We start from the raw sequence: 27,159 nt of genomic DNA on the forward strand, positions 1-27,159 counted from the left end.
CAATATTTTTCCTATTTAAAACTTGACTCTTCTGTAGTTAAACCGTGTACTAAGATCGACGGAAAATGAAAAGTTGCGATTTTCTAAGCCTATATGACTAGGAACTACTCTCATTCCGGCGTAATAATCAAGGAACTGTGCGGCTGTACCATGAGTGCAGCAGGCGTAATGATATGACGCAGCGCCTGAAAATAGGTCTAATAGGTTAGACAAACTTAGTCCCGGTCACGTTGGAAGAAGTTACCGAGCTGGGGACTATTTTCAGGCGCTGCGTCATATCATTACGCCTGCTGCACTCATGGTACAGCCCATAGACTGTAAAAAAAGATGGACGACGCCCCTTCGCTCTCTTCCATTGATGAGAACTGAAGCCGCCAGAGTCCCGATATGGCGCTGACATATTGGAACTTGAGTCTGCGCAGTAGCGATCTCGGGACCAGACCTGCGCAGTCGTGAGCAGGAAGTAAAGCCGCGAAATCAACGCTCCGCCCTCACTCTCGCAGAATGCACTCAGGGAGAGTGGATTCTGCACACTTTTTTACAAATTGATTGCAGTACGACAAGAGGCTTGTTAAAATATAGTAAATACAATCTCCTCAGTCTTCCGAAAATCCCGAAAAAATGTCCGTTGGTGCTTCAGTGACTACTTCGCTCAGAGAACCTGTCAATCACAGCTGTCAATCATGACGTTACACCACCGCATCACGTAACTAACTAAAAGCCAACTTATTTTTGAAACGGACACTTGAACTTACATCAGCGTGATAAAAATGACAGCAAATGAAATAAACCACCTTTGGAAAAAAGATATTTGAAGTGTAATTTAATTGTTTAGTTGGTCTCACGTCCCGTTGAATAACACGGGGAGGCGGGACTTATAACCTATACTAGGACCAGTCACCGGGGGGCGATCGAGACGTTTTGGCTTCACTTTTGAGGGCTTGTGCGGCACGCTTGGTACAGCCGCACAGTTCCTTGATTATTACGCTGGAATGAGAGTAGTTCCTAGCCATATAGGCTTAGAAAATCGCAACTTTTCATTTTCCGTCGATCTTAGTACACGGTTTAACTACAGAAGAGTCAAGTTTTAAATAGGAAAAATATTGAAACTCTTTGGCCATTTTGAAAGAAATGCTACTGGACTCATCAGAATCAATGATCTGTGCTAAGCTATGCTAAAAGTGGTACCGTCAGACCCGGAGTTCGGCTGAATGGATTCTAAAACGGTAAAACTCATCTGTTTAACTCTGGGGGAGTTGTAAAATGAGCATATTTCCGAAAAAAGTGGAGTATCCCTTTAACTGACATTAAAGTATATTTTAGTTCACATTAATTGCTTGTCAGTTCATTAAACTACACTTTAACTATATTTTAAATACACTTTTTGCAATTATGAAAGTACTTATTAAATATGTATTAAAGTCCCATTTATGTTGTTTTAAAAAAGCATTCAAAAGTTCAACTAATTGCATTTAATATGAACTTAATTTGATACATTTGAAATTAAATACAAATAAAATGCACTTAAGTGGTGAAAACATTACATTTAATTCACACTTAAGTGTATTGTTAACTGACATTAAAGTACATTTTAGTTCACATTAATTGCTTGTCAGTGCATTGAGCAGTGCACTTTAAATCAATTTTAAAGACACTAGAAGCAATTATGAAAGTAAATATAAAGTCAACTTAAGTGGTACCAAAAAATCACTCTTAATGACAACTTATTGCATTTTATTTCAACTTAATATGTGATATATTTTAAATCAATTATACTTAATGTGCATTCAGTGCACCGAAAACATTGCATTTAAGTCACACTTAAGTGTATACATTTAAAGTATATTATTTGTATAATAAGTACACTTTATAAAAGTACACTAAAGTGCACTTTTTTTTCACAAGGGTATATATATATATATATAAAACTAATTGTACATGCACCACCATTAAAAAGAAAGCAAGATGATAATGAAATAGCCTAATTGTGACGAGTTTGGTGAGGAGATGAGGTCATTGGTGTATTAAAACGGAAGAAGCGATTGGGATTGGTATATGTTATGCAGGCATCTCAGCTTTGTTGTCTTCACCAATAAAGTCTGAGTTTTGGCATCTGGAACTCCCTGACGTGAGATATTTAAATTTATTTAAAAAGAGAGCAACACTTTCTGAGTGGATCAGCGTGTACCAAAAACCTTTTGATTCAGGGTGCAAATTTATATTTAAATAAATTATGCAATTATTAGTGAATGAGACTCGTACAGACAAATTGCTAGAGCGAGCCAGTAAACTATTTTTACGTGCAGTCTGTCGTTGTAAAAAAAGAAAAAAAAAAGGACGTGACCAACAACATCGTCACCCCTCATTGAGTCACTGCCTCCAGCTCAGGAAATCGAAACTCAAGTTGGGACAGAGGAACATGAAGTTTGGATTGCGTTATGTGCACTTGATCGAGATGGCTTCGAGTGCAAGTGTTCGCACGTTTCCCTCCTCAGAGATGTAAAGGTGGGTTCAAAAGTAAATGTTTTATTTGTGTGGAAAATATCGGTGTTGTTCTGCTTCACGCTTTCCGCTTCTGCAACGTCAGGCGCGCGCTGTTCTTGTTTTTTTCATTAGAGAATTATAAATTAATATTTTAGTGTTCTCAAAGATATCACCGTCTTTAATTACTTCTTTATAACTTTGTAGGTTTAAGATTCTTTTCATTTACCGTGGTTTATTTCAAAGCCAATTTTCAATATTATTGTTGCCTAATGCAATACTGTCGTGTTCTTGCATTGGCCGTTGGGTGCGGCGGTGCAACTGTAAATGTAATCTATAATTTACAACAATGCCATTTGCCATATTCATAATAATAAAACATTTACTCTTTTTTGCCATTTTGTCGTAACGGTCATACAAGCATTCCCCACCTGACGTTTGACAGCAGAGGGAGGATCATAGCATCTAAGATGAAAATTAATCTGTACCTGCTGTCTACTTGTAAGATTAACATTTAAAACACCAGAATTAAAGAACAAAAAATGTTTCAGACAGAACATCCTTAAACACACATAGGAAATAATGAATGACTATTCACCCATAAACTCTAAATGGTATGAATGTGTGTAATGTGATGCGTGGGAAGATAAGGGGCCATTATTAGTGTTTAAAGTAATAATCTGTTAATTTAAATGGAAAATGAGAGCTCAAAAGCAGTCAAACTGGTCAGATTTCCTGCTGCCTCCACAAAACGTCTGCATACTTATGACATGAGGGCATACAATGGTACCGTTGAGCACTGTTATAATAATTATAATAATAATTCAGTATTTACTCTAGGCAACTAGCCTGAAGCAACCACCTCAATATACGGCAGGGCTGCCCAGCAACAGCCTCTGTGCTTTGATACCTGACATCTCTTTGTGTACCAGAAGATAAATATGCAATGAAATTAATCCTTATGTATATGTGCACATTTTGTGTAATGCATTTGTGTAATATTTACAAATGGACTTTACATAGTTTTCATTACATAGACCTTTTCATTACATATTGATCTAAAATAATCCTTACATGATCTGAAGCCATGCAGGCTTTCAGGTTAAAGAGGTTTGTGGTTGACTAACAACACTAATCAGTCTGAAAGCCACTTGACCCAAAACCTGTTCTGTGGCAGTTCACATGGAGTTAATATCCCTTGTTTTTGTGGTTTTCACACACTCTGGTTGCTAGGTTGCACTTGTCAAATAGGAAAATAAGTATTTTGTTTTGTCTTCTGTTCATGATAAGCTTGACCTTGTATTGTACACCCCAGCTTTTCTTTCTCACAGAACCTCAAGAACAACAGCTCTGGCCAACTATTACATTGTCTTTCTACAATGTAATCTTTGCTTACCACCAGTAAATTAAAATAAAGTACAACAGGCAAATTAGCAGAAATGTTTTATTCTATTCTTTAAAATGTGCTGTATTCACAAACAAAACAAAAAAAGTTGATATATGACTAGACCCCAGCACATTTGCATACAGTATTTTAATGTGATCCAACAGCTCAGCAGTTATTATCAGACTGCTTTATCAAAGGTTATTTAACAAAATGTTCAAAAAGCATGTAAATTTTACATTTATAAAATAAAATGAAAAATGATCTCTAAATAGTTCAAAAGCCTATTTGACAGTTACCAGCAATATCATTTTAAGAAGCAACATCTGGATCTCTATCTTTTATAAAACATGAGATATTGCACAATATGAGCAGTAGGCCTATGTCATGTAGAAAGTTAAGTGTTATTTCCCTTCATGGTCATAATTCATCCTTTATACTTCCCTATAGCCGTTCAAAGGTCTAAGTATAGAAGTAATGTGATTCTGTTTTCAGTGGAGGTTTATGCTCTTTTGAATAGTATTTGCATTCTCCCTTATGTAAACAAGTCATCTGGTGAGCTGTGTTCTTCTCTTTCCTCACATTAGGTTGAATTTACTGCAGTATTTGAAGCTGTGGGTGCCCAGCTGATGGTGTTCATGTCAGACTTCATGCATGTTATGGCTTGAATCTGTAGAAATGTCTACGGTACAGGCTAGAGATGCTCAGCTGCAGGAGTTCATGCAGATGTTCGAGCTGAGAGCTGCTTGTAATGTCTGCACTCATGAATACTCACGCATTTCCTACTCCATCATTACAAAGCCTCACCGTTGCTCTCACAATCTGCTGCTTGTCAGAGTAAAGGTCAGAGGTCACAAATGGAGACCTGTGTTCTCTCGGCCCTCTCACCCACGACCTGCTCGATATGAAGTGTGTTGGTATTTCAAGGAGGATGTCGGGTGCTATGTGCATCATGACCGCTGCACGTTTGCCAGTAGTCCAGAAGAAGCTGCGGTGTGGAACTTGCAAAAAAACACAAACCTAGACCACAAGAGTTTAATTCATCTGATCACGCTAAGAGAACAACTGGCTGAACAGAGCAGACAAGGAGATGGTCAGTCAAGCTCTCATGAGCTTTCCTCATACCAGGAGAAACTTCTGGAAGAGTACAGAACCAGCAGCAATGAGATTCGTATCGTGAGTACAATGAAATCCTGCACAAGATTGCAACTCTGCCCAACTCCATCCATGTAACTTTAATGTTTTTAAGACATATGATATCTATCTTTATGAGTATTTGAAACCATGTAGATTAAAGGGACACACACACACACACAAGATTTGTCACACAAAACATTTTTTAAATATGTTTCATTTTAAGGATGTAATACACTGCACAACTTTTGCACAGATTTTTTATTCAATTTACAGTCTGGATGAGTCCATGCTAGTTGCCGAAAATCATAGCCAGTCTCCAGATTTTGGGCAGTTGGAGTTGACAGATTACACAGAAAATTGTGTAGTGTATGATGGTCACAGACTCCAATTTTTGATTCCATCCACATCCAGTCAGAGGATATCAAACATGTTTGTTATTTTGAGCAGATTTTAGAACACATATTGTTTTCATTTGTCATGCATGAGGTGCATGTTTCTGCATATGTTTGTGGTCAGACTTGAAAGTCCGGTAGTGTGTGATCCACAGTCATTTAGTGTATGATGTTTTTCTTTGGAACCATTTACAAAGTCTGCAAGTGTACGGTGCCTAGATTTTTCAAATCTAATTTTAAAAGTTGTTTAGTGTATTCCTCTTTTAGTTGCTAAATATGCTGACATTGATGATGTTTGTCCTTGAAATGATTATAAAGAAATTCACAATATACCAGTCAGAATCAAGCATATGAGAGCATGTATGCTTGGACACATGTGTGTATTTTACAGATCTCTGAGCAGGTGGACGATGTGTGTGTTACACACGATGAGAATCTTTGTGTAGACTGTTTACAAGAAGACAGTGAAATCAGATGGAAATTCACAATCACCACTGAGGTCAGAAATACACCCTAACCTGGATAATTTTACATTCAGCCTAATTGCACACTAGTTATTGATAACCTCTTTGTTTGTTTTGTGTGTGTGCATGTGTGTTTGTGTAGAGGTCCTTGGCTCATGTGGCTCTACTGAAAGTGGAAAATGGTGCTGTTTTCTCTTTGAGTGACAGTTTACAGAACACCTTTCCCCCAGTCACACACACTGCAGGCCACCACCTTCGCTCCTCTAACTCCACCTACCAGCTGAGTGTGTCTTTTCTGCCGTTTCGCCCTGGAGTGTACGAGCAGTGGTTGGTGTTTGACTTCGACATTCGACCGGTTCTTCTCCGGAAACTGAAGGTGAGAGTTGGTCAGCAGTTCCATGTCCAGCCAGATGAGGCAGAAGAGAGTGAATGTGCTGAGATTCTTTCGGATGAGCGCTGGAACAGAGGAAACAGGGTCATCGTGCCCTTCTTTGCCAGAAGGGAGGACGACGAGCAGTTGCTTAGTAAATACAAATCACCCCAGATGAACCTACAGTTCAATCTCCATGCAGATCACAGTTCCCCACTTCACCGAGACAACTACAGAGAGAGAGCTCACCACTTTCTGTTCAGAGAGGAAATTGCAGAGGAGAAGCTCATTAGCAGGTACAAATATCTTATAGAAATAATACACCACTTGAAATGTATGCTAAGGTGTACATTTTCAAATTTACAATATTTATATGAATGTGTGATTCATATAAATATAGTTCCCCCCCAAACCAGTTAAGCGCAAACCTCATCCCACCCCACAGCTGATTTCATTGGTCAACCATCACAGGCCCTGTCCCAAATGGCACCCTAAACACTTGCGGTCTTCCTACGAGTCCGCACTTTTGTGACGTAACGCCTTTTTGACTGTCGGGTAGAAGCTCACACCAGTGCTGGCTCAGCAAAAGTGTAATTATTTTATAATTATCGACCATGGACACATTATGTTTTAGCTACCCATTACCATATTCACTTGTTTTTAAATGTAAATTCAAGCCAATAGCTGTTCTCATGATAGTATGAAACATGGGCAGAGTTGTCAAAGTCAATGAATCTTTATGTAATACACAGATAAAATGAATAAAGAAGTGGATAAACTGGTTTGGGTTGGGGTTCACACTAGGCTTGGCACGATAGTCGGTGTTACCGGTGTTACACAGTGTTCAGGCGCAACACCGGTTTCATCACTTGCCCACTGCAGCACCGCAATTTTTTTTTTTTTTAAGCAATTACGCAGTATCCGTATTTTCTGTCACCAGTTGACTAGCGTTGTATGATCACGCTCAACCATTCAAGCGCGGCAAAACAAGAGACCGCGCTGTAAGTCCTGCCTATTACACACACACGCACACACACACACACGGCGTCAGTATCGAGTTCTCTTTTCGGCCTTGAACAAAACATAACACACACAAATTATGCCAAAATGTCCGTTTTGTCGAGTGTCCTCATAAGAGCAAATGATTTAAATAATATCATAAATGAATGTAGAGATTTGTGAGAAAATGGGACGCGTGTCAGATGGAGTGTCATTAATGTTAATCAAAGAACAAAGGTAAGAGAGTAAATTACTCTCAGACCCGGCGCCAGGAGGATTAGTATACCGGTAGCCTAATAATCATGAATGCACTCTCGTGTGCATGAATGAATCTTTTAACACATCTCCGGCGAACGGCTTCTTAGATTAGATTAGATTAGATTAGATTCAACTTTATTGTCATTACACAAGTACAGGTACAAGGCAACGAAATGCAGTTTAGGTCTTTTGCGTTTTTCTTCACGCAAAAGAAAAACTCTTCATAAAGCGCAGTGAAATTCATGTGGCGTTTCCTGATGGAACGAGGTTGTTCGTTAACTTCATTTTATATTGTACGTGCAATTCACACGAGCTCTAAACGAATGCGAGACTGCTGCGATTAGTCAAACTTTATTAATGAAACAAAATCAGAGGGAACAGTTTCTTTAATGTATTTTTTCTTTTCTTTTTTACCGGTTGGCCGGTCACACGGCTTTCATAGTTTTCAGTTAGGCTAGTGCGGAGACCAGGGCCGGGTTTCCCCGATAACGATGTATCTTAGCTCTTAAGAGTGTTCTCTATGTGCAAGGTTACGAACACTCGCAGCAATTCCACGTGCGTTTCCCAAAAATGCACTTAAAGCGGCACCCAGTAGCTTCGGGATTTCTTCGCTGTATTCTCGCTTTTTGCTCGCAGGTTTCTCTCTAGAGCTCCCCCCACAGCTTCGGAATAGATATTTGACAACACTGTTGTAAAAACTCGTTGGTGATTCTCAGACACCAGAGGCTAGTAGATCAACGACATCAAAGCAGATGGGACATTCTTTAAAACGTCTTCTTCATTCAGGTTCGGACAGCGTGAGGGAGCGCAATAATGACAGAATTTTAGCAGATTTCTTTTGGCCGTAAAGCAGTTGTTTACATCGCGAGACCTGATATCACGCGATACTTCCTGACGCGGCGGCCGGTGGCCCGCCGCCCCAAAGTTGCAAGTGCGTATTTTCCACTCACTGGCACCAGGGGGGTGCGAAACGACCACCATTCAACCCGAAACAAGTAATATAACCATTCCAATGACTCCGAAGCTGTTCAGTTAAGGTAAAAAAGTTACTTAGTTCACCTTTAACATGAATGCGCGAGAATGCGTTCGTGCTACTTAAGAGTCGCTGTCCATTCGCGAAGTGCTGAAATATAACCTTATATGGAATCGTATTCTGAACGTTTAACCTAACAACTGTCATCTGTTGTGGATTAGCAATCAAGACAAGTGATTGTACAAAATAAAATAGGCCTACCGTTTTTTGTCTCTTTAATGTGTCGTGATTGATTGCCTCAGTTAAAGCCAAGTTCAAATCCACTGAAGTTAATCTCTTCTGACTGCTTTGTCGCACAAAAATGGTGGAATTTGATTGGTCAGATCGCATGTCAATCAAACTCAATACGAATGATGAATTGACGCCATGTAAAAAAAAAATACATCACTCTGACACCCCCCCCACCCCCACGATGAAACCGGTAATACCGGTGTTGTCACAAGTCGATTAACCGGTGGGAGAATATTATCACCGTCACATCTCTAGTTCACACTGAACAGGTGGATTCTATAATTATGATTGTTTTTTATAGTTCTAAGGGAGGTTATATCATCATATGGTAGAGATCCAGTATGTAATTGTAAACAGTGTTAAGTTCTGATCTCCAATAATCTTTTTTTTTATGTCTACAGGCCACACCATCATTAAGAGATATAATTTATGTAATGTCATAGTATCAGCCACACCCATAGACATATTTTCCCTTGCTGATAAGTTTCTCTCTCCCTAGGTTATTATTTTATGGTCTGCATACTGATTGTCACAGACTGGCTTAGTGTGTGTCCCATGGCAACAGTGTTTTATCACCTAAATAAATAAGTTAGAGATTTTACTTTTTGAATATAATTTCTACTACTAGTGTATTTTAACGTTACTTATTTCTCATCACATGCACTCTGGAACTCTGGAATTTGAACTCATACTGGGATCAGAGGCATTCCATGTTATCATAGCATTTAATGGTCTCTGAGTCTGATAGTACTAGGCAGGTATAATCACTGAATTGAATATAAACGTAACTGAAAGCAAACAATGCAACAATTAAAGGCATTCTTTTCTAACAAGTTAATTGTGGTTTCAATGAATGGATGAAACATGGGCAGGGCAGTTTAAAAAATCAGCGCTGTTGTTATGCATAGCTAAGATGGTGTCGTAGTAAAAGATGAAAATATGGCTGAAAGGAAAGGTGGATGAATGGGTTGGTGTTAAGGTTCAAACTGAATAGGTGGAATGTATTATGAATACAATACTGTTGTCACTGTTTTGAACTCAAAGAACAGCCAAAACACTGTGTGTGTGATTGATCCAGACAGGACACTTGCTAGTGCTACCGTCTGTTAAATAATAAGGTGGCACACATATTGGGTGTGTGTAGCCACTATTACATTACACAGTTATTGTAATTGTTTTATGATTTTTTTTTTTTTTTTTACATAGATGTCTAAAGCTGGCCATATTATTGTATGGTAAAAACAAGTCAAATTTGGCATACTAGTCAGTCTGAAAAGACAAATAGTTGTGGTAGAAATTCCCTTACGCACATGACTTAAGTTAAACCAGGTGTCCACGACACCTCCAAAATTATCCTCAGGTGACCCCCACTCTGACCACGTTGGTAACCCCTCGCGCCTAAGTATAGTTTCTTTGAACGCATTAGAAAAACCCGGATGCCTAAGAATTCTATTCTGATCACATAAGATGCCTAAGAATTATAGCTACCTGACTACTGCCTGGATGCCTAAGAGCCTCACTCTGAGATGATGTCTCGCACCTTATGAACACTATTACTTGGGAATAAAGGTCTCCAGTGTTCCACTAACCTGATGCACATCAATAACCAGCCTTTGAATATGCTTCAATCACAGCCGGGAGGATCTCGGATCAATTTCAGAGAATTAACCCTGACAAAAAGAGTACAACAGTTTTTATAGAATAGTAGCGTGGCAAAGGTGACATGATTCATTATAATTTTTTTCCAAATATGGAAGCAAATATGGATTCCGTGATACTTCAGCTTGTTGCTAGGGTCATGAGGTTAAATGTATATATAACAAAATGCACAGCTGTCTAGTTTTGTTTCCTCTTTTGTTAGATTCAGATGCACTATCTTTGGCCCAAGTGTTAGGGACATTTAGTATTCAAAAGCATATAAATGTTAACACTGAAAGAAAAAGAAATGTATGTTATGTTTAATTAAAAATTTTCTTCACATAGTCCTTCTACAAATGGTCCAATCTTCACTCATGTTGGTGCTATATAATCAGCAGATCACAAACCAAATAAAAGTAAACAAATGGTTTAATGTAATACACCATACATCTGTAGCATATTGAGTTTTGGTCGAAATTAGAGATTCTTTTAATTAATCAGTATTGAGAATGCTATTTTCTCTCTTTTTACAGTTAGATTACCTTTGCCATATATATATATATTTACAGTTGCTAATGTTTTCTTTTTTTCCCCAAACTTGCAGATTAAATGTTAGTGGGAGTGTGTCTCTTTCTGACCAGTTGAGTGATGGCATATCACGTTTTTTTGCTGCTCCAGGGAAGCTCTTTGCCACTCTGAAGGTGTCCTGCTCGCTCACACCAGACTCGCCTGAAGGGCAGATGCTTAAACGAGGGGTGCAGATGGCTTTGGTGAATTGCATATCAGCAAAAGCCAGTGTGTCAGTAGAGCACAGAAACCACACGTATGAGGCATTGGTGCTCAAACAGGCTGCTGGCGAGGGTCACATCGGTCTTCAGCTGTCTGCACAGTGTGTGTCTGAGCTACAGCTGAGGAAAAAAGACAGCTGTGAAATGGAGGTTCAGTTTCAGCTGAACAGACTGTATTTTTGTCAGATGCACCAGGCTATTGATCACCTATTAGACTTGCACATCGTTCTACCTGACCTTAGTAACTGTTGTGTCCCTGTGGACATAACCAAACAGTCTGAATTGAACAACAAACAGCAAATTGCCTTGAACTTCATCCTTGGCAAGTGCGAGAGCAACAAAGTGGCTCCTCCCTTGCTAATATACGGACCATTTGGCACCGGGAAGACACTCTGTCTCGCCTCAGCAGCCAAAAAGCTGGCCTTTCGTTCTCAAAACAAAGTGCTCATCTGTACATATACTAACAGGTAAGTTATAAATAAATCATAATGTAGTTTTAGCCAATCATTACCACAAAATAATCCCTACAGAGAGATCAGGATCATGCATCAACCAATGTTTTTTTGTTTTGTGATGAAGTATTTGAGACATTAAAAGTTTGAGTTATTAATATATATTTGTTTTAAAAAAGATTGAAAAATAAATGTCTTCAAAAAGAAATTTGGAAGTAATATTAGACATTATACCAAAAAATATAGTTTAGTGGTCATTATATTAAACTATTTGACCACAAAATTGACCATAAAATGCAATATTATCAATTGTTATTACCAGTTATTTGAAACAAGAGCAGATGGGAATTTGATTTGTATTAAAGGGTTAGTTCACCCAAAAATGAAAATTCTGTCAGTAATTACTCACCCTCATGTTGTTCCAATATTTAAATCAATATCTGCCAGCCCAGAAAAGTTAGTAAAGACATCGTTAAAATAGTCCAAGTGACTACAGTGGTTCAACCTTAAGTTTATCAAGCGACGAGAATACTTTTTGTAAAAAAAACTAAAATAACGACTTTATTCAACTATTCAATTTCTTCTGTGTGGGCCTCATGAGTTCATGTAGTTCACGTGCAACGCTTCTGGGTTGTACGTCAGAACGTAGGCTCACTATTGACCAGCATCACACGCATCACACACGACCAGCGTCGGCCAATCATATTGTCTTTTACCTTGAACACATTACTTTCGTTTTATTCGACTAAACTTCACTTCATTTCCGTGCTGTTGAACAACGAAACTTTGAAACAGTCTCGACAGGTTTACAAATTGAAATATTTCAATAGCCTAGCCCTAAATTATCATCTGAATTTGTGTTTTTGGGGTTGTCCACAAAAATGAGCGAGAGCAACCTTGAAGGAGAGCAGCGGGAGAGATGCAAAGGTATCTATCTATTTAGAGAAACTAAATTTGTATGTAAATTAACAAATGGTTTGTTTGTTTAAAAAAAAAAAAAAAATTGACAACAAACAAACAAAAACTATTGGCTAATGGAGCCTACGTCTGGAGGCCCACACAGAAGAAAATGAATAGTTGAATAAAGTCGCTGTTTTAGTTTTTTTTACAAAAAGTATTCTCGTCGCTTGATAAACTTAAGGTTGAGCCACTGTAGTCACTTGAACTATTTTAACAAAGTCTTTACTAACTTTTCTGGGATGGCAGATATTGATTACCTAGCAGCCTATGAAGGAGTGAGCCAGCTCTCAGATTTCATCAAAAATATCTTAATTTGTGTTCAGAAGATGAACGAAAGTCTTACGGGGCATGAGGGTGAGTAATTACTGACAGAATTTTCATTTTTGGGTGAACTAACCCTTTAAGATGCCTTGCAATACTTCTCCTGTGAAAATAAAAGCTCCCGTCCATTTAAGAAATCTAACTTTGAATTTTGTTCCTTATAGCTCTGCAGATTTATATGTCAGAGAGCACTTCCATTCATACATTACAAATGGACACCCAAACCTCAAACTACTCAGGATAAAGGCAAACAAGGGTGGGCACTCCATCATGGCAACCGATGACATCACTCTGAAATACTGTCTCTGCTCTCCAGACAGACAGTCCTTCATCTTCCCAGCACGCTCTGATCTAGAGTCACACCGCATCATTATTACCACCACATCGATGGCACGGCATCTCCGTGAGCTGAAGCTTCCTGAAGGTTTCTTCAGTCACATCCTGATTGATGAAGCATCTCAGATGCTGGAGGCTGAAGCGCTCATGGCTCTGGGTTTAGCAGACAAACACACTCGAGTGGTTTTAGCAGGAGACCACATGCAGATGGCTCCAAAACTTTTCTCTGTAACTGATGACAAACGATCAGAACACACCCTGCTCAATCGTCTCTTCCACTACTACCAGGATGAGAGCAGCAACATTGCCAAGAAAAGCAGAGTCATCTTTAATGAGAACTACCGTTCCACCACAGAAATAGTGGACTTTGTATCCACTTACTTCTATGTAAGTGATGGCATCAAGGCCAAAGGGGATGTCCCACCCCACCCGAGGCTACACCCTCTGATCTTTCAGCATGTCAGAGGAGAATGCCATCTGAATTCCACCTCCATGTCCTGGTTCAATCTGGCTGAGGTCAACAGTGTGGTAAACATGGTGCAAGGGCTTCTGACTGATTGGCCAATTGAATGGGGTGATAGAGAGCCAAAGCAGATCTGTGTTCTTAGTGAAGGCCGACAGGTACTTTTTTTTTAGTGATAAACAGCATTTATCACTCTTGACATATGACTAATATGTTATGACAAAAACTTAATTATGCTATACCATATAAGTATGCATGGTGACTTGATGAATGAATGATAATAATTAAATACAAACTTTTAATATTATTCAAGCATTAGGGATGAGAATTGTAAAGAATTTAACTATTTTGATTCCTCTTAATGATTCTGGTTCTTTAACTGTTTGATCAAAGATTTTGTAGGAAAAATACTTTAAAAAAGAAAAGTTATTGATAATATAATACATAGTTTTTAAGGGCTTGAATTAAATTACCATCACAAATGGTAAAGTCACAAAAATACAATCCACATCCTGTACCACAAATTCTTCCCTTTTTTCCCCTTCGATTCTTCAGGTTGAGGTCATCAGAGTTCATCTCCGTCAGAAAGGAGTTTATGGAGTGTCTGTTCAGAATTTAGCAAACATTCAAGGTACTGTGGGGTTCAGAACATCATTGTCTACTGGAGCTCAGGGAACATGTTTGATTTATCAAGAAAAAAAAAAAAAAAAAAAAAATCTGTTACATTTTTATTTCTGTCACAATGTGTCAATATGTATATCCATTTTTAAATTATTTATTATTATTTTTAAATTACAACCTCCCCATTCAAATTATGTGTCCTTAGGAAGGCAATTCAGGGTCATCATCATAACAACAGTTCAGACAAGAGACAGACTTCTTCAATCAGAGTCAAGCTGCCCAGAGTTTTTTGATGACATTCGAGCACTAAACACTGCCTTGACCAGAGCCCAATCGCTGGTGGTTGTAGTTGGAGATGCTGGTGCTCTTTGTTGTTTTGGAAAGTGTTCAAAAATCTGGAGGTCCTACATAGAACGTTGCATCAGCAAGGGCAGCGCCAAACCAGATAATTTGACCAGAGATGTCCTACAACAGGAAGTATTGGAGATTTCTAAATTTCAGAAGACAGAAAAGTTAGAAATTTCTGAGAATGATGTACCTCTCCAGGCTGAAACTGATACTATATTGAAAGAGATGGAAGACTATGAAAGTGATGTACAGGACTCAGATGAAGAGAATGAACAAAAGAGGCCTTTATTCTTTTCCTCTGAAAAGGAAAACCTCTTGGAGTTGGTCAGGAAACAGCCTAATATCTACAGGCATGGGGAATTGGTAATGAAAGGATACCAGTCAGGTTACATAATACCTTACGATAACCCATCTGAATACATTCATATTGAAGGGAGGAAAAACATTGGCATGTCTTTCCCTGGTGATGAAGTTGTGGTTGAGACCAGACACCATAATGATGGCTCTCTAACTGGCAGAGTTTTAGGTTGTACAAACAGACTACCAACATCCTCTGAATTTGTGTGTTTATTAGAGGCTGAAAATTACCAAAGACGAACACAAAACACTGACAAATATTCGGTCCCAAAAATGATGATACCCCTCAACCACAACACCACCAAAATACGTATCTTGGTAAAAAAAGAGACTCGCAATTGTATTCCAGTATACAAGTTTGTCAATGGCAATTGGACAATAACAAGAAATTTTTTTCTGGATGAACAAACAAAACAGAACTATGTTTTTGTTGTTCAGATTTTGGGCTGGAAAGAACACTGTTCCTTTCCGCTAGGCAAAGTTACAGATATTCTACCAATTGGGACAACTTTTGAGGAGGGACTTGAGATTTTAAAATCAGAGTTCAAACTAATGTCTCTTCCTCTGATGCAAGAGGATGCCTTTTCAGAGATGAAAACCGATGGAATTGATGACAAGAAAAGAAAAGATTTCAGTGCTTTACAAACCTTCACTGTTGATCCACCCAATGCTGAAGATTTGGATGATGCCATTAGTGTTAAAGATCTGGGAAGCTGCTATGAAATTGGGGTTCATGTTGCAGATGTGGCTAGATACGTGCCTAAGGACAGTTCACTTGATAGCTTTGCAAAAGAAAGGGGAGCAACTTTTTATGACCCAGGAAAAGAACCTACATTCATGTTCCCAAAATATCGTTCCACCACCTTTTGGAGTCTTCTCCCAGGCGAAGATCGTAAAGCCATTTCATTAATTGTCAAAGTGGAAAAGGAATCAGGCATTATCACAGAAAGGACCTTTGACCTCTCTGTGATCAATTCTAAACAGAAGCTGACCTACAAGGAGGCTGAGGATATAATAAGTCAGTGTGATGGTGAGCAGAGATTTGATACTTTGGAGGACCGTGTCAGGGTGGCTTACCATTTTGCCAGAAGCCAACGCAAAGCACGGCTTAAAGAAGACTGGAACTATGCCCAACCTGATAAACACCGGAAGCCAGGGGAGAGAGAAGCAAATCTAATGATTGAAGAGTTAAACATAATGTTTAACCATGAAGTGTCAAAATTTCTGACAGAGAACACAAACACTAAACTCTGCACTCCTCTGAGGTGTCAGGCTCCTCCAACAGCAGACCAATTAGAGTACATCAGTAATCGACATATGGAACTCATTCCTTTCTCCTCACACCTGACATTTCATATTGACAGAAATCGATTGAACCTGAATAACAGAATCACCTTCACTGTTTATTCTCTAGGGTCTAGAGATGTCCACCCTAACAATAATCCTAACCCTGATGATAACCAGAGCCCTTTATCAAGCCACCTACAAGATGCCATCTCTGTCAGTGACTCTGAATTTCATTTTGAAATTGGAGTTCACAAAGCAGATTTTTTTAGCTATGTGTCTGGGGACGATATTCAGGACTTGGGTGCACAATCATACATGTGGAGTCTGACGCCAGGCAAAAATCGTCGTGCAATCTCTTTAATTCTGAAAGTGGAAAAGACAAAAGGCAAACTTGTAGAGCAAAAGTTGGTGCTTTCCTGCATAAAGTCAAACAGGGCATTGTCCTACAGTGAGACTGACAGCATCATCAACCAGCCAGGTGAAAATGAGATGAAGTTGGATTCTCTAGAAGGCTGCATCCTTGTGGCTTATTGTTTTGCACTTAATCACAGGAAACAAAGACTCTCTGGACAAGTGGACAGTTCCAATCCTGCTGATCTTGGATCATCACAAGACAGCAAGTGCAGGTTAATGATGGAGGAGCTGAAGTTGATGTTTAAAAGAGCTAGTGATCAGCTGACTGATCAAGAAACCCTGTTTCCGAACACCTTTAGCTGTCCTGTGACAGCTTCACCTGAACTGGTGAGTAGACTGAAGAAAGACAAGGAGGAATGTGAGTCCCTACAAGCACTGGAGAAACATCTGGATTCAAACAGTGGGCAGAATAATGGCAGTTTTATCATTCTGACATCTGTGTGGGAAATGATTGAATCAGCAGCTTCGACATGTAACTTTTACAAAATGGCTGACCTTATTTCTACAGATGACATTCATCCACAGTTGGTTCCAGCAGTTGTTCAGTTCAAGGCCTGTATCAAAAAAGCTTCGTTCATTCGTTCTCTCTCATGCAAAGACGCTTTACTTGGGCACTATTCGTTGAATCTGGACTCATACACACATGCATCCTCACCCATTCGCCGTTACATAGATGTGGTTCTTCAGAGGCTCATGCATGCAGTTCTCAGCGATCGTCCTGTTGAGTATTCACAGACAGACATTGATCTGTTGTGTGACAAGTGTAAAATAGGAGAAATTAAGGCACAGCAGTATGAGAGGAAAGCAGAGTCACTTCATCTGGCAGTCAGTCTACAAAAACAAAGCACATACAAAATGGCTTTTGTCACTGTTGTCCAACGTGACAGCGAAAGTTTCAAATTATCATTTCCGTTTGATAAAGGAACTTTCCCGGACAGACTTCCTGTTAAGTACAGAAATTTACAGCTTGAGGATCAACCGTTATTTAACAAAAAGCAAGTGACACTGACTTGGAAAAAACGGATATATTCACTGAGCATGACCCAGAACCCACTGGAGAACTTAAGATTCTGTTCAGAGATACCTCAAAACACCTGGCACGCCATTGTTGAGGCAGTGAGAGATGAACAGTGGGAAGAGGCAAAGTCCCTCATATTGGCAGCAGATGTGAGTGATCATAGTGAGATCAGCGAAGTGCAGGATACATCTCGATTACCTGATCACACTTTTATGTCAGAAGATGATCATTACACTGACTTCACACTCTGTCTGAAAGCTGGAGACACTGTCCAGGTCCAGCTGACCTCAGAAAGGGACAGGGGCTACTGGGCGCCAACTGTACAGTTATTGAGCGTGACTTCAAGCTTTGAGATCTGTGTGGAACACACTGGCAATCCTATTAAGTGCTTTTCCAAACTTGCAAACCGCCCATCCAAAGGTCACTATAAGGATGTAGAGGAGTATGTGCAGATATGGAAGCCCCTCTGTGAAATGGAGTCTGCTGCAACTGCTGTGGATGACAGTGATTGTGTAGTGATAGAGAATGTGCAAATAACTTTTGATCATTCCAGACTCTCTGGATCTTTCTCTCTGCCTGTAGAATGTGTCAAAAAATGGGCAATTGAATTTGACCTGGCCAAGTGTTTGCTCTGTATCCGAAAGAGAGTTTTGAAAAAGATCCAAGCAGATCAGTCAGAGCTGGATCCAGGATACTTTACTTGGGTGGCCCATGGTGTGACAACTCAGTATTTCGATCCTCCAGAGAAAAGTGTGAATAAGTCCAAAATTATTCACTTTAGCATAAAATGTGCACCCATGAACACCCCAAAATTCAAGCGGGATGACACATTCACAGTGGAGATGATCCCAAAACTCATTCCAGACATGTAAGAATACAACAGACTCAATACACATTACATCACAACCATATTATAATCCAGTACACTACAACTAAAACCATTATGCTGCAAGATACTGCATTACACCAGTCTCATTACATTACTTACATTTAATATATACATTAATCAGTTAATAAATATATTTCGTTCAATGTATAGAGGCAAAGTCATGACAACCACTTGCAATGATGTGTGATCTTTTTTTTCTGCTTGATTTATCCAGACGGAAGGAAAGTGCAGTGAATAATTTACCAGCAGCTAATGAACTCGTTCAGAACATTGCACTCAGACACCGGATTGGAAAAGAAAGTATGCATTAAATTCATAGTATGTCATATGTTGAGTGAGAGAATGTTTTTTTTAAATACAGAAAATTTGGTTCTGAGAATCTATGCAGTTTCCTATGCAACTATACATTTGTTTTGTTTTCTTTATTTATAATATACCTACACAGTGTGTTAGTGTCTTATTAGGGTCTTGTTTAATTTTCTGATTTATCTTCATTTAACACCATTTAACAAGTCATTATGTGAGCTTAAAATTATGTATTTACAGTAGAATTTAATGACATATACTTTAGTTCATTGTTTTTTAAAGTACTTTTGGTTGTATCAACCCACAGGCTCCGGACCAGCTGTACACCTATATGTGCTTATGAGAGAGGAACCACCAGCAGGTCTGCCTCGAATGAATGAAAGCCAGTTTAAAGCTTTGGAACAAGCTCTGAATGGCAAATTCACCCTCATTCAAGGGCCTCCAGGTTAAACATTCTGTGCATATACAGTTTTTAGTTTAGCCTTAAATGCTAATTTACACTGCACAGACAGACGCAGACCAAAGGCAAAAGACACGTTTGTTGGGTTTTGTCGTGTGTTTCCCCTGTATGCTGGTGTTGGTCAGCGGTTTTTTTGTTGTTGTGCAGATTGAACGTTCAATCACCATTTGCCAGGTCATGGAATGTCTGATAAGTGACATACTATAATTTGGTGATTGTCTTCTTTAATCAGCATCTGTCGGTGCAGTGTTAATTGGCCTTAAATCACAAAAAAAACGTAGTTAAGTTTATCACAGTCTCAGGAATTTTACCATTTTTTTCTCAGTGTTTCTTAATGGGACTGAAAAGATTATTTTGTATGTTCATCTTGTATAGGGACTGGAAAAACTGTTGTAGGAGCGTATATAGTGTACTGGTTCTCTCAGCTGAACTCTAAGAATCCTTGGAAGCTGAAGGTGCCGAAAGACAAAGAGAAAAGAGAGGTTATTCTTTACTGTGGACCCTCAAACAAATCTGTGGATGTAGTTGCAGGTACGTCGAGGTTTGTGTTCTAGGGAACTAGTATTTGTGTGAAGACGAAACTAATGTATTTATGTGCTTGTGTTGGGTGTACAGAATACCTGCTCAAGTTTGGAAAGCAGCTGAAGCCATTACGTGTGTACAGCAGACAGATGGAGATGCAGGAGTATCCCTACCCTGGCAGCAACATCCAGTTATCACACAAATCACTGCGCCAAGAGCGGTCTAAATCTGAGCTCAGGTACTGCCAATGAATAATGCTATTGCAAAAAAATAATAAAATAATATTAATAATCACAGATCATTTTATCATTACAATACTCAAACTCATCACATTCCTGTGTCTAGGAAGATAACACTTCATCATAGAATCCGAGACAACTCTCACAACCCTCATTCCCAAGCAATAAAGGACTTTGATCAAAGAATTGTCTGTAACCCCCATTCACTGACAGATGAGGACGTAGAGGAGTACGTAGATGTTTCTGTTGTATTTGCTATTTGCTTCCATTTGAAAATGCTAAATTGGCATAAACAACTTTAAATACCCGTGGCTTAATTTCCATCACCATCATCATCTAAATCTGCCTAAAACACATCTCTGCATTTAAGAGTGTGTCTATAAGTGTGTGATTATATGTGAATGCATGTCTGCATGACACTAAATTGTGTGTCCTCAGATATAAGAAGCTGCTTAATTCTGCACGTTTGTATGAACTGGAAAATCATGATATTATTCTATGCACCTGCACGGCTGCCGCCTCACCCAACCTCACCAAGACACTAAGTGCACGACAGATCCTCATCGATGAGTGCGCCATGGCTACAGAACCCCAGACGCTTGTCCCATTGGTCAGCTTCAAACCGGAGAAGGTCAGAGTGACTCTTGACACATCTATAACAAACAAGTCTGTCAATAACATATAAACATATACACAAATAAAATGGACATAAATTGTACAGAAATGTTAAGCAAAACTTGCTGTAAAATACCAACACATAACCTAGACAAGACTTCCAAATAACCAAGAGCCTGCACAGCCTAAATAATTAAAGCACTGAAACTAGGTTTTGGAAGAAAGCTTAAATTAAGATACTCTTTATAGTAGACTAAACAAATAGGAAGCTGGACACAAAGAATAAGTATATTGAACTCCTTACTAACTCACCTTTGAATTCAATACAGCAGAAAGAAATGTAGAAGCAGAATACACATAATAAGAATTTTTCTAAGCAAAAAAGAATGACAATATAACATTTTTATCATGATTTACAGAAGACACCCACTACTATAATGTAATTTAGTGTAACAATACTTTATATACCAAAAAATCATATTTAAAACGAGAATCATTTGATGACACATTAAAAGACTTTGCCACTATCCTCCAAACCACTAGGTTTTACCCATTTGTCAGCAAGAAGTTCCATATTTAATAAGTACAGGTCAGAATAAGTCGATTGTTTCATTTTTACATAAATATATCCATTTCGCTGACTGACCAAGGTTTTCTTACTCTGAATGACATTTTGCCAAAAAGGGAGAGAATATTGTCATTGTTCCCATAATCGCAATGTTTTTAGTAGTAGTCTATATCATTAAATTAGATTTAATAATATTCCTGAGTAAATGATGGCAGAAGCAGATGTTGAAAAAATAATAAGCATTTACATTCTACTGTTCTCATGCTCCCTGCCATGCTTGCTTAGCTCTTCACTTTGTTTCTGACTTGCTCTGCCCTAACAATTACTGCTTGCAGCTATATTTACATTTATGAATACTTTCTGTTTGCCAACATAAATGACGTTATCAGGATGGGTATTTGGGGTGGCGAATCCCCTCAATGGCCTCTTTTGAACTTGTGACATAGCGAGAGGGGACTCTCTGTTCAGAAATATTGGTAAGCATTTATATTAACAATTGCAATCCTCAGTACCTTTCTTGTTTCCTTGCTAAAGGCCCGTTCACACACCAAGTAAACTATAATAATGAGAAGGATATAGTTCTAAAAACGGTTCTAAATATAAAAGAATAGCAAAGTCCACATCACAACTATAACGATAACGGCACACTGGCACAGAGAAAAAATATAGTTGGAATCGCTTTCAGAGCGATATTTTTCAGCAGATGAACACTAAAAACATTGACAGAGCCAATCAGAATCCATCCTCATTTAAAGCAGCAGACGACAAACCTGCAGCACATGCTTGGAATAAACAGCGTTATTGATCATTGGATGCTAGTATAGTTATCGTTATGATTATCTTTATAGTTATCGCTCTTGGTGTGAACGGGCCTTAAGAGTGCTACATTGTGTCTGCATTTACTTTTCAGCTTTTTGGCTTTTTACAGTGCCTAGCAACTAAGGGCATCTAAAATACAAATCAACCAATACAAAAATGCAATAAAGTAGTAATATAAAAGTTACTATAATAATAATAATAATAAAAGTTGAAGACATGTCAATGCTAAACATTCCTCATTTATCTGTAATATAAATAAGATGCTAAAATTGTTATCTATACAGTGAAACTGTCATTCACAGAGAATTTGCATTACACTGAATGAAAAAAGCATTACTTTGAATGACGAAACTTCTACTTCAGCTTATATTGCAGGCTATCAACTGGACACCTATGTCAAATAATGATCTTGACCAGTAAAGTTAATCACAATTATTCACAAAATATTTTTTTGGGCATTTCACTGAATGACATGGAATTTTGTAATTTAGGTTACCACACCATGACAAGGTGAAATTATCAAATATTTAAGAGCAATAAACTCTCTTTGCTGCAGCACCACACGGTCTTCAGGGTGCCTTTTGGTGGTGTCACAGACTGCTGAAAGAGTAAAAGTGTACATTATTCATGTATTTATTATTTTAAGTAACGTTTTTTTTTTAGTTTGTTAGAAACTCTCACGCTCACAGATGACGTGGTTGTTGAGCGCCCTCAGGAGACCGGTATGATTACATTAGAATGAATACGCAAATAATTAACGAATATTTTTAAATCATCCACCAAATTATCATCTCTTCAATACAGTTTAATAAGTTAACAACAATGCCACACATTATTAAAACACCTGGCTGTTAGTAAAACACATTAAATTGAGTTAATGCCTAAATAATTTATTTTTTAATAATAAAAATAAAATATATTTCTTTACCTTATTAATATAATTTTAAAATGCATCTATATAATATTGTCTCTATATTTTAATATGTTTTATTCAAGTAATGATTAATAAAAAAAGGTTAAAAAAAACTAGAACTAACATGAAATAAATGTTAAAGCAGAAATTAAGAAAGATGTAAAGTAATCTCTAGTTTAAAGTCGATAGTTCACACAGTTCTCTCCGCATGGGATTTTGGAAAATAGTGTTTCAGCGAGTGTGTACATGGAATGTGTAAAGTAGTGAATGAATGTAGGGAATGATGTCACTCACTCAGAATACAGCCCGACACCCTATACAGTGCACTATATAGTGGGTAGGGAGCGGTTTCGGACATAGCTATAGTCCTTTTAATATAACGCAGCCAACACTTATTTAAAAATGCTTGGTATTTTGTGTATATTTAGAGATGTAATGGTAAAATAGCAAAGTCCGACCACTATGCTAAATGACAATTTTACACTTTGGAACATTATTTCACCCATATTTTTATGTATATAAAATCACTTTAGTAAATTTAATTTGATGCGGACACCAAAATGGTGACGTCTCATCTTTGACCCTAAAGCATTTAAAGACAAAATATATATTATATAATATAGTATAGTGTAATATAATAATTAAAATGGATGAAATGTGAGAGCAAATAGTGACTCAAGCTTTTCTCCATGCAACAATCCATAACCTTTTCAACCATGAACGGTTAACTAGTATAAGCAAATCTAAATAAGAGACCTACTTCTTGCTACAGTACTCTGACCTTACGAACATTTTCATTCGCAATCTTCTGTGTGGGTTTTCTGATCCTTGTCACACGGTCTCATATACTCATCTTGCAGGTTGTGCTGTTGGGGGATCACAAGCAGTTGCGTCCGATCGTGAAGAATGAGCATGTGCGGAGACTGGGCATGACACGCTCTCTGTTTGAACGTTACATGGATAGAGCACTACTGCTTGACACCCAGTACAGAATGGTACATATATGTGCTTCACACACGGTATACGCTTACACACATTTATTGCTGTTTATTACATTTATTACTCTTTCTTTAGCATGAAGAAATCTGCAAATTTCCATCAGAAACATACTACAATGATATGCTGATAACTATTGTGCCTGAACGAATCAGCATGCTTCATGCTGAGACCGAGACAACAAGACAAAGCAAACACATTCTGTTTGGAGATATACGTGGAAAAGAGATCAGTTTGGTTGTTTCAACTGCACGGGGAAATGAGAACTCAAAAGCCAACCTTGAAGAGGTTAAGAAAGCTGTAAGTAAAAGATGATGCAAACAAACAAAAAAGACTCGATTTACACCCAATTATTTTAAAACTATGTTCAAACTGCATGTTTGCAATTACTGAACTCACCTTATACATACAATTTTTAATTGAACAAAATATGGCATTATTATTGAAAAAAGTCCCCCTTCCTGTTCTACAGTACATACCACATATTCCCTAATTTTGTATTGGATAAAAAATTTGATTCAAGCCTTTATTGCTTCTTCTATAGTCCACCAGTAATTTGTCCACTGATCTATAAATTGTCACCCAAATAACACGTTATTGTCAGGTTCTGGTGTTAATGAGCTTGCTCCTACACAAATCAAGCCTTAGATGTGTTTTTACGCAGGTTAAGATTTGCCGTCAGCTGGTATCAGTGGGCTGTGTGAAGCAGGAAGACATTGCCATTCTGTCACCATATAACGCACAGGTGGCCCAGATCAGAGAAAGACTGTCCAGTGGCTCCCAACTGAAGAAAATCACTGTCACCACCATTACAAAGAGCCAAGGTAATACTCTAAAATCATTTCCACTCTTTAGATCTCTGTATTTTTTTTATTCCTTTACTTGATAATGCTAATGACAGTTGTTAGGTTAAAGGGATCGTTCACCCAAAAGTGAAAATTCTGTCATCATTTACTCACCCTCAAGTTGTTCCAAACCTGTATACGTTTCTTTGTTCTGCTGTACACAAAGGAAGATATTTGCAAGAATGTTTGTAACCAAGCAGATCTCGACTACCATAGTAATTTTTTCCTACTATGGTAGTCAATGGGGGGCGAGATCTGCTTGGTTACAAACATTCTTGCAAATATCTTCCTTTGTGTACAGCAGAACAAAGACATTTATACAGGTTTGGAACAACTTGAAGGTGAGTAAATGATTTTTGGGTGAACTATCCCTTTAATGCTGTTGAATAGTTTTGATTTATCAAATGTTTGGGACTGTTTCACTTTACAATAAGGTCTCATTTGTAAACATTAGTTAACTAACATGAACTAACAATAAGCAATACATTTGTTGTATACAATAGTATTTATTCATCTTTGTTAATGTTAGTTAAAAAAAAAAATACAGTCGTTAATTGTTTGTTAATGTTAGTTCACAGTGCATTAACTAATGTTAACAAATACAACTTAATTTTAATAATGTATTAGTAAATGTTGAAATTAACATTAACTAAGGTTAATAAAGGCTGTAGAGGTATTGTTAACTAAAGTAGTTAACTAATGAAACTTTATTGTAAAGTGTTTCCGTTTTTTTCCTAAATGATTCTTATGTTCTCATGTATACAAAAACCTGATGACAAAGAGCATTATAATGATGTGACTGCAGGTAGTGAGTGGCAGTATGTGATTCTTTCGATGGTTCGCTCCTGCCCCAGCGACGAGATTGAACCTCTGCATTCAATCTCAAGGGAATGGCTCTCCAAACACATTGGCTTTGTGGGTGATGAAAACCAAATCAATGTTGGCATCACAAGAGCACAGAATGGGCTATGCATTTTGGGTAATCATATGCATTCATATATTCTTAACAAATTACTAAATACATAGCCCAGTGTATTAAATCACAATGTTTTTTACAAAATCATTTCTATTATAAGATAATAATATACATTTTTAAATGTTGTGCTTTAGGCAATCAGGAGGTACTGAACTGCAGCCCAGCATGGAAGAAACTACTGAAACATTATACAAGTCGCGGCTGTGTGGTCTCTGCAGACCAGATAACAGTACACAGTGTCCGTTAAATCAGATTTTAAATGAAGTTGGATTGATCCTGAATCATTTTACAAACCCCCCTAAAATCAAAATTTAGGTTTTTTAGCTTTTAGTATGAATATGTTAGCCTTAAGGTTATGAATGGTGAATGGTGCTGGTGTGTTCCAAAACAATGACAAAATTCGCATTTAGGAGCTTTAAGCATTCAAAACTTACAGTCTCTCACTTCTGCTAAAATGGATCACGGATTTTTATGACATCACCGCGGACTTCAGCTTCTCATTACATCTTCTGTCCAATCAAATGCTCTCTAGAATCTAAAGCGTCCCGCCCCCTATGCTATAAATACCACCTGGCCAAAGTGACCGTTGGCATGTCACGGAGCAATATGGGTTAGAGGTGTGTGATCGGTTGCTCAAACGCTCTAGTTTTATTCCGTTTTCTAACTGTACGTTGGTTAAGAATGAAATGGCTAGAATTTATTCATACCTCTACAATTGAATCCAACATATCATCAGTGTTTCGGATTCGCTTCCATGGTGCTGTCAAGTACGAATTGCAGTCTGTGAGGTAAACTAAACGCTATTGGCTATTTGAAAAGGGGGAGGAGCCATTCAATATGTCCCACCTTAGCTTCCTGTTTAGTGGAAATTATGTCAACACATCATACAAAGCTGTGCGTTCCAAGGCATTTCAGTGGGCCTTTGAGATTCTATTTTTAATTATACATTCCAAATTTCTTGTATCATTCCAAACCATTTTAAAATGGTTATGATTACATTAATGAACTAACCAATTTGAAAATCTAGCCATTCCTGAAATATTCTATTAATTTAAAACTATGGCATCTTAAGATGATTTTTTTACATATATATTTACTACATATAACTACTATACAAACTCTTGTTAATCAATTGTAAAAAAAAAAAGAAGGGGGGGGGGGGGGGGGGGGGGGGGCTTTTACTTTGAATACATTGCTTCAAAGACCTGTGTAATTCTTGATGTACTGAGCCATCATTGCCCTTGTCTTTGTTGTCTTTA

The 27,159-nt window shown here is 38.0% G+C and overlaps 1 protein-coding gene across 2 annotated transcripts; it reads left to right on the forward strand.

Moving 5' to 3' along the window:
* Positions 1-2,372: 2,372 nt before the first annotated feature.
* helz2b (helicase with zinc finger 2b) lies at positions 2,373-27,050 on the forward strand. 2 transcript variants are annotated; one of them, XM_084412159.1, is made up of 19 exons: positions 2,373-2,505; positions 4,453-5,041; positions 5,786-5,893; positions 6,001-6,524; positions 10,992-11,642; positions 13,073-13,865; positions 14,263-14,338; positions 14,534-18,620; positions 18,856-18,941; positions 19,255-19,392; positions 19,783-19,938; positions 20,023-20,167; positions 20,275-20,397; positions 20,607-20,799; positions 23,944-24,078; positions 24,158-24,379; positions 24,744-24,903; positions 25,730-25,903; positions 26,035-27,050. In XM_084412159.1, the coding sequence occupies exons 2-19, from the start codon at positions 4,520-4,522 to the stop codon at positions 26,145-26,147; spliced, it is 8,406 nt and encodes a 2,801-aa protein (XP_084268285.1). In that variant the 5' UTR covers positions 2,373-2,505; positions 4,453-4,519; the 3' UTR covers positions 26,148-27,050. The 2 variants fall into 2 exon arrangements, with proteins under 2 accessions (XP_084268285.1, XP_084268286.1); XM_084412160.1 differs by having other exon boundaries at positions 11,066-11,642.
* The last annotated feature ends 109 nt before the right edge of the window (positions 27,051-27,159 follow it).

Source organism: Rutilus rutilus (genome assembly GCF_951802725.1).
Source record: "Rutilus rutilus genome assembly, chromosome: 6".
NCBI lineage: Eukaryota > Metazoa > Chordata > Actinopteri > Cypriniformes > Leuciscidae > Rutilus > Rutilus rutilus.

Coding starts and splice junctions, on each gene's coding strand:
- helz2b (XM_084412159.1), top strand. CDS start 4,520: ATGTTATGGCTTGAATCTGTAGAAATGTCTACGGTACAGGCTAGAGAT. Junction 11,643..13,072: donor ATCTGTACATATACTAACAG/GTAAGTTATAAA, acceptor TGTTCCTTATAG/CTCTGCAGATTTATATGTCA. Junction 20,168..20,274: donor CGGTCTAAATCTGAGCTCAG/GTACTGCCAATG, acceptor TCCTGTGTCTAG/GAAGATAACACTTCATCATA.